Source organism: Zonotrichia albicollis, chromosome 9 (assembly GCF_047830755.1).
Source record: "Zonotrichia albicollis isolate bZonAlb1 chromosome 9, bZonAlb1.hap1, whole genome shotgun sequence".
Lineage (NCBI taxonomy): Eukaryota > Metazoa > Chordata > Aves > Passeriformes > Passerellidae > Zonotrichia > Zonotrichia albicollis.
In genome coordinates this window covers 42,252,437-42,258,936 of record NC_133827.1, presented here as the reverse complement: position 1 = coordinate 42,258,936, position 6,500 = coordinate 42,252,437, and the positions used below count along the sequence as shown (strand labels likewise).

The 6,500-nt window shown below is 38.2% G+C and overlaps 1 protein-coding gene across 1 annotated transcript; it reads right to left on the bottom strand.

Moving 5' to 3' along the window:
* Positions 1-1,512: 1,512 nt before the first annotated feature.
* TM4SF18 (transmembrane 4 L six family member 18) lies at positions 1,513-6,179 on the bottom strand. Its single transcript, XM_005495692.4, has 5 exons — positions 5,721-6,179; positions 4,801-4,890; positions 4,000-4,142; positions 3,723-3,903; positions 1,513-3,319 (listed from the first exon to the last, which is right to left on the bottom strand). Exons 1-5 carry the CDS (start codon positions 5,895-5,897, stop codon positions 3,305-3,307), a joined length of 606 nt encoding a protein of 201 aa, XP_005495749.1. The 5' UTR covers positions 5,898-6,179; the 3' UTR covers positions 1,513-3,304.
* Positions 6,180-6,500: the final 321 nt, after the last annotated feature.

Here is a 6,500-nt window from a genome sequence, read left to right as displayed (position 1 = left end):
TATTATCTTCAGAAGGTGTCTGAAAAGCAGGAACTTCTCTCAGGACCTAAATAAAAAGATGCTATTTAATTAGTTAAATTATGGGTCTGCAGTTTGGTGTCATTAACGCTCCTTAATTGTTTTAAACCATAGTACCTAATTTCTCATATTGAGGATACTGAAATACTTGGACTGTTTTTGAAATCCCCAAAATTGCATTGAAAAGATAAAGCAAATATTTTACTTCCAAAATTTTCCTTGAAAGAAAAGAATAAATAAACCCCCAAATGGAATATTCTGACAAAAGGTCACATATATGTTCATCTTCATAAGATATGCATATCATACATATACATATATATATATATATATATATATATATATATATATATATATATATATATATATATATATATATATATATATATATATATATACATATATATATATATATATACACATATATATAATTCATAAGACCACACAGTGAGGCTGAATTGAGCCCCCACCATTTCACAGTTCTTGCATTTGGCTGATGTGTGTCTGTTGCCTGCAGCCCATGCTGCTGCTCTGGTTGCCTGTAAACCTCTGCAGTTAAACACCATTTAAAGAGCTGGTGCAGCCTCATTTATCCTCTGCTGCTCCCTGTGTAAAACCCCTCTATCCATAATGGGAACAATAAGGAAATGGTAGTTTTGCCAGAGTCACTTTTACCTACACGGATATTAATATACCCTAAAATGCAAAGGTGTAGGTGAGGCTCCACAGTATTTTACTACAAAACTGAATGTCTACTGTGATTTCCACCTGCAGTCTTTTAAATGAATGGCATTACTGTCCCAGACACAGAATCCTGATCCTCTGGCAAAACGCACTGGCTGTGGGGGACAAACAATGCTTGAACTCCTACTGCAGATTCAGCACTAATTCCTCTCTGCCAGGAGTTCATGAACTCATATCCGCGGCTTTCTTCCTCCTGTGCCTGGGGTGTTTTACGTGGGGATTTCAGCATTTTGTGTCCAGGAACTCTTGCGCAAAGAGGGGTTTCTCCACATTCCAACATGGTGCAAGCCTTGTTCTGGCCCTGAGGGCCACTTCTCCCTGCTGTTGGGTGAGGTCCGTTCTGCAGCTGCACAGTCACATTGCCTGAAGCACCACCATCAGGATCATTGGTTATGTCTAGATTTCCAGACAGTTAATTAAAATCCTTTGCAGGAATCTTGGTTCTGCTACCAGAGACAGCTCATAGCACCACTTTTTAAAGACAATATACTTAGGTTTGAATCAGGACTTAAATGATCAGATCAAGATTAACTTTGCCTTACATCCAAAAGGTCTGTGTGAAACTGGCTGTTAAATTTGGAAATACAGCCCACTGTTAGCCTTTAGTATTCTTAACAATTTCAAATCAATAAACTGCATCTTTAAAAGCAGAACCACCAAGTTGCAGCTGAGGCTGGTTATGGTAATGGAGATGCTAGATTCTGAATTATGGGTAAAAAGTGTTGCAGGATCAGGAAGCCAAACAAGAACTATAATACATGTCTCTTTATTTAATTTAAGCCCCAAAATTAAGAGATGTCTGTGATACAGTGGAAATGTAAATTCACCAGGCACAATCACACAAAAAATGATAAAGACAGATCCAGATTTTGTAGGCAAGAAATCAGCAAGATTCTCTGAGATGTTTGGTGGGAGTACAGGTTGCTTTTTAATTTTTCTTTCTTTTCCTTCTGTTCACAAACAACATCCACAAATCCATAAAAATGCAGGATTATAATTTAAGATAAATGATATGTCACATATTTAAGTCTAAAGAAAAACAAGTGTGCAGTGACACAGTCCTCATTTTATCATCATGCCTTTGTATCATGCATCCCTGACAATCCATGCCAGGTTGAACCATCTCCCAAAAGACTAGCCCTATTTTTAGATGTTATTAATTACTTTATACTTCTTGCAACTTAAAAGAATCTAAGCAATAAAAATTTTAGATGCATTCTTGAAATCCTACAGGAAGAAATCAGCTATTCAAAACCATCTGACAAAGGAATATGAAGGCAAAAACTCAACAATGTCTTGAAACAGAGCTGAATGACTGATATATTCTAATTTTTTCTAAATATTTTACCCAAAGCTGACACTTATTGTATGGTTTGCATTTCTAACAGTGTTTAGTATTTGATGGCAATGTACCTGAGTTGCACTAGTTCTGATGTAATAGGCATACATGCATTATTGCAAGTCTGAAGTACATATTTCTCTTTCCTCTTAGGGCCCAGAAGAAACAACTTTTAAAAACCCCCAAAACCATGAATGCTAAATACAGTCAAATGCTGGCCATGCAACTGCAAATGAGCCAATTGTCCACTTCATTGTGAATCCCTGAATTTTCACTGAGAATGAAAAAATAATTCTCTGAGACAGTAAAAACACCTTTTAGCTGCTAATTTAAAACAAGTTATTCTTTTTCATTGGATCATCATTGTCAAGAATGTTAGCCTTTCATTGTAGCAAGGTCAGGATACTCGGAAGGATATTAATAAGCTAGCACTGGGTGCTCACAAGGTTCCCTCACATGCTCCCTCAAGTCCAATCATACTTGACTGAAAGAAAAAAAAATTTCCTCAAAATGCAAAGTGAAAAGAAACCCAGTGCAGCTATTGAAATGTACCAATTAGTAGAGCTGAGTTCAGACCTGCATGTCCAATAAGTCAATCAGGCCCAGGTGCCTTTTTTACCACAGAAAGACTTGATAGACTTTTTTTCAGTAATTGCTTTTTGCAGTTACAAACTTCTAAGGTGGAAGGACGAGGGTAGGCTCTGCCCACCTCCTTCCATGATTGCCATCATGGTCTGTCTGTAATTAAAATTCATTCATTTAGAAATCATGGCTTCACTCACTGCACTAACAGCCCCTCTTGATGTACTAGGCTTTGAACCAGGCCCTTTTGAAACCACAAACAGTCATATGGTCTAAGCAATGACAAGGGAGTACAAAAGCAGTTCTACAGCATCCTATTAAGAAAAAACAATAAGGTAATTTCAATACAAAAGCAGTTCCATTACAGTAAAATATCCCTACTGTCACAAGTTGGAGGGTAAGTTCCTGCCAGGCTCAACAGGACAGGTGAAGAAGAATGTAGAGATGTCAGATAGTTCAAATAGACTTCATCCAAAACACAGAAGTTTGATGGATAGAGATTTAAGACGAGGGTAACATTTTTCTTTGTAGCACTCAAATCTACCGCTATGGATTACGGAGAGGCCATTTCTCTCTTTTTTGGGGGATGGGGGAGAAGCAGCAACAATTTCCTTGCCATTTTCAGAGAATTCCAGCCTGCAAGTAAAAAAAAATGTGCTAATCTTTCTCATCATTGCTGTGAAAGCCACACATTAGTAAGAATGTCTGTCAATTGAATGTTAGAACAAAGGTGTTCAGCAACCTCTGCTGACATAATAGTAATGGACTTGGCATCCAAGTTAATTTCCTAAACACTTTTGTTTCTTCTCAGTCCTAGTCTAAAAGGTCAGAATGAGCAGCCACCAGCCTCTGTATACCACAAGAAATTAGTGTATGAATCAAAACAAACAAATGTATTATCAGTACATATTCTCTGGAAAAAATATGCTGCAGCATAGAGAATGCATAAATCAAAAGGGTAGGTCTCCAACTGAGAGAAATTGCTGAAGCTACAGTGACAAGGAGATGCTGAATAAATAAACCTCAGATGTTTTGTTACCTGCACAAAAACAGAATAGGTCCCACAGAGTGTTCGTTTCAACTCAGCGGCTACTTTGAGAATACAGATGATCAACTGCAGTCCGCTGAGTGCTATCAAAATCGAGAGTAAAATAATATTCCACTCCACTATGTTAGCAGGTTCTGTGCACTTAGACCAGGCAGGGTAATCTGTGAGGTACCTATTAGAGAAACCCCAGACTGAAGTAAGAAGAGTGTTTCTGACTACGGATTTGGTAAACAATTTCTTCCCGAAGAGTTACACCAATGTTTCTTACCCCCCAGCAGTGTCTTTGAAAATATAATTCCATCCACTTGATGAATTGCAGAAAGGGCCTTGAATCAAATGCAGGGTAAAAATGATGCAACTGTATCCCGAGAAAGCAATTCCAAGCAGGGCTAGCACAATAGAAATAAAACTCTGAAGTAAAGAGAGAGAGAGAAGTATTACCTTGTGAGGATAGTGTCAACAGCAAATATGATCATTCAGTCTGTCTAGCTACTTCCTTGGGGCTGAATTTCACATTTGATTTTCCCAGTCTTCAAAACTCAGGAAGAAAAATAGCAGGTAAAGAATAGTAAGAATACACATACAAAATAAAGATTAAGACAGAGTTTAAGACAGTTCTACAACTATAAGTTATATATTAATTGTGTGGGGTTTTTAAACTTCCATTTTTGTAAAGTTGTTTCCCAAAATACAAGAGGAATACAGCTGTGTATTAAATATGTTTGCATCCCAGACAGAGTGTATTGAGTAATTTCTGAAATAAAACACTTCCAGATAATACGGGCAAAGGGATGCAGCTATTTAGCTGGTGTGCTTCATTCTATGTTCTTATTTTATTTTACAAGGATTTGGGGAAATGAGTCTAATGTGTCTAATTTTTTTTAATCCTGTTTATGCTCCAGATGAAAGAAGCTACACTTTCTGTGACCTTGCAACCCAATTTAGAATCTTCTGTGAAAGGAAGTGAAAACAGAGCAGTGGAGAGGGCAGCAGGATGTGCAGGAGCAGGAGCAGGGAGGTGTTGGAAACAAATGCTAATGTGATGTGCAGAAATAAAACACAGACTCACCCTGTAGGTTTTGTTACAGCTCTCACTCTGGCAGCACCGATAGAATACACTACACTCCAGTGTTATCAGAATTACTGCCAAAAGAAGGATCTGCAAGAGAACATCATAAGGTCAGTGAGATAACTGCAGATACTAAGCCAGAGTCTCCTTCACCTTTGGAAGGCAGGGACTGCATCTCATCTGCTGTCTTGATATTTTAAAGCTGATCCAGAGGACGGCACAATTACTCAAGGCATACATGGAACTGGAGGGGTTTTAGTAGGCTGCTGGTGTACTTGTGTCTTGTACTTGAAAGACAAAGAGTACAGCCTCTACCATCACAGTAAAGTGCTATGACCTTGGGCACAGCCACACCAGTGAAGCTGAAACTATAAAACCAAGGTCACAAACAAAAGAATCAATACCAATGAAAAGAAGGATATTTTATTGATACAAACACATCAGTTCAACATCTTCTTGCTGACACAGGCACACAAATCAGAGTACTGCCTTCCTTACCAACACATTCACTCTAGGAAAAGTCAGTAAAGCAAACTTTTGATTACATTCACCTGGACTTTCATTTGTCTTTCAAGTTCATTTGGGTAAAAGAGCTCTAATTCAACCTCCACAGGTGATTAAATCAACATCGTGTTTGCCTCCATAATGCAAGCATAAATTACCTATAAACAAAAAGACAGCAGAAAAAAAACCCCAACACACCCTGCAATATCATTTGATATCATTTGCACTTAATAACATACATAACTTGTCATTCAGTATACTATTTTTTTCAGTTTGATTGAGTTTTCTCCCTGCAGTGGTTTTTGTAGAAGAAATCCATATGCTCTTTTTTTAAAGCAATTACATTACTGAAGAGTAATCCAATATTATTTGCAGTAGAATGCAATTCATTAAAAATTCACAGACTGAGCACTTACCATCACACCTGAGAAACAGATGCCTTCAAAATACCACTCATGGTTGGGGAACTGGTAACTGGCAGCAGGCAGAGCTTTCCCATTTGGAAAGTATAGGAGGACATTCACAACAATACTCCAAAGTGCAAGAGGCACCAGCAGGCAACTCAAACAGTTTCCACATGTCTCCAAAGCCATCTCTCAAGAACTCTTGAAGTTTTCTTCTTCTAAGCTAATAAAAGTTTACAACACCTTCAATATAAGAAATATTTTGACCTCCCCAGCTTGATTCAGTAATTCATATTCACAGGAACCAGCGACTGGGGTGTGAGTCCAGGAACAGAAGTGCTTAACAATTAGCAGAACAACAGATGAATATCACTGCATAAACTCACTGTCCTGTGTTAAAGATGGCTTTATGTAGTCATTTCCCTTTTAAAAGATCCTCCTTTGTGATCTTCCAAATGAAATATGTCTAGGAGTCAGACTCAGGAAGGAACTTCAAAGCTGTCATTTCCTAGTGACTGCTCAAAAATGTCCTCCTCCCCACACACAAACTCAACATAGTTTGTGACAGAAGCAAGGTTTTTCAACCTTACTGCAGAATAGGGAAGGGGGCTGTAGGCAGATAAATATGCCCACTCTCTGTACAGAAGACCACACTTTGCCTTATACTACAGAGATTTATTAGGAGGACCCTAAGGGGGAACCAATGAGTTAATGACTTGCAGCAGCAGCTGAGTCTGGGCCATCTTGCAGAGACTACAGAAGCCCAAATAACACTGTCTAGAAACTGCAAGG

Bases quoted from the DNA above. Each gene is read 5' to 3' on its own strand.
- TM4SF18 (XM_005495692.4), bottom strand. From the start codon at position 5,897: ATGGCTTTGGAGACATGTGGAAACTGTTTGAGTTGCCTGCTGGTGCCT. The intron at 4,891-5,720 runs GTAAGTGCTCAG...GTTCTCTTGCAG, and splicing joins TCTGTTTCTCAGGTGTGATG to ATCCTTCTTTTGGCAGTAAT. The intron at 4,143-4,800 runs GTGAGTCTGTGT...TCTTTACTTCAG, and splicing joins GCTGTAACAAAACCTACAGG to AGTTTTATTTCTATTGTGCT.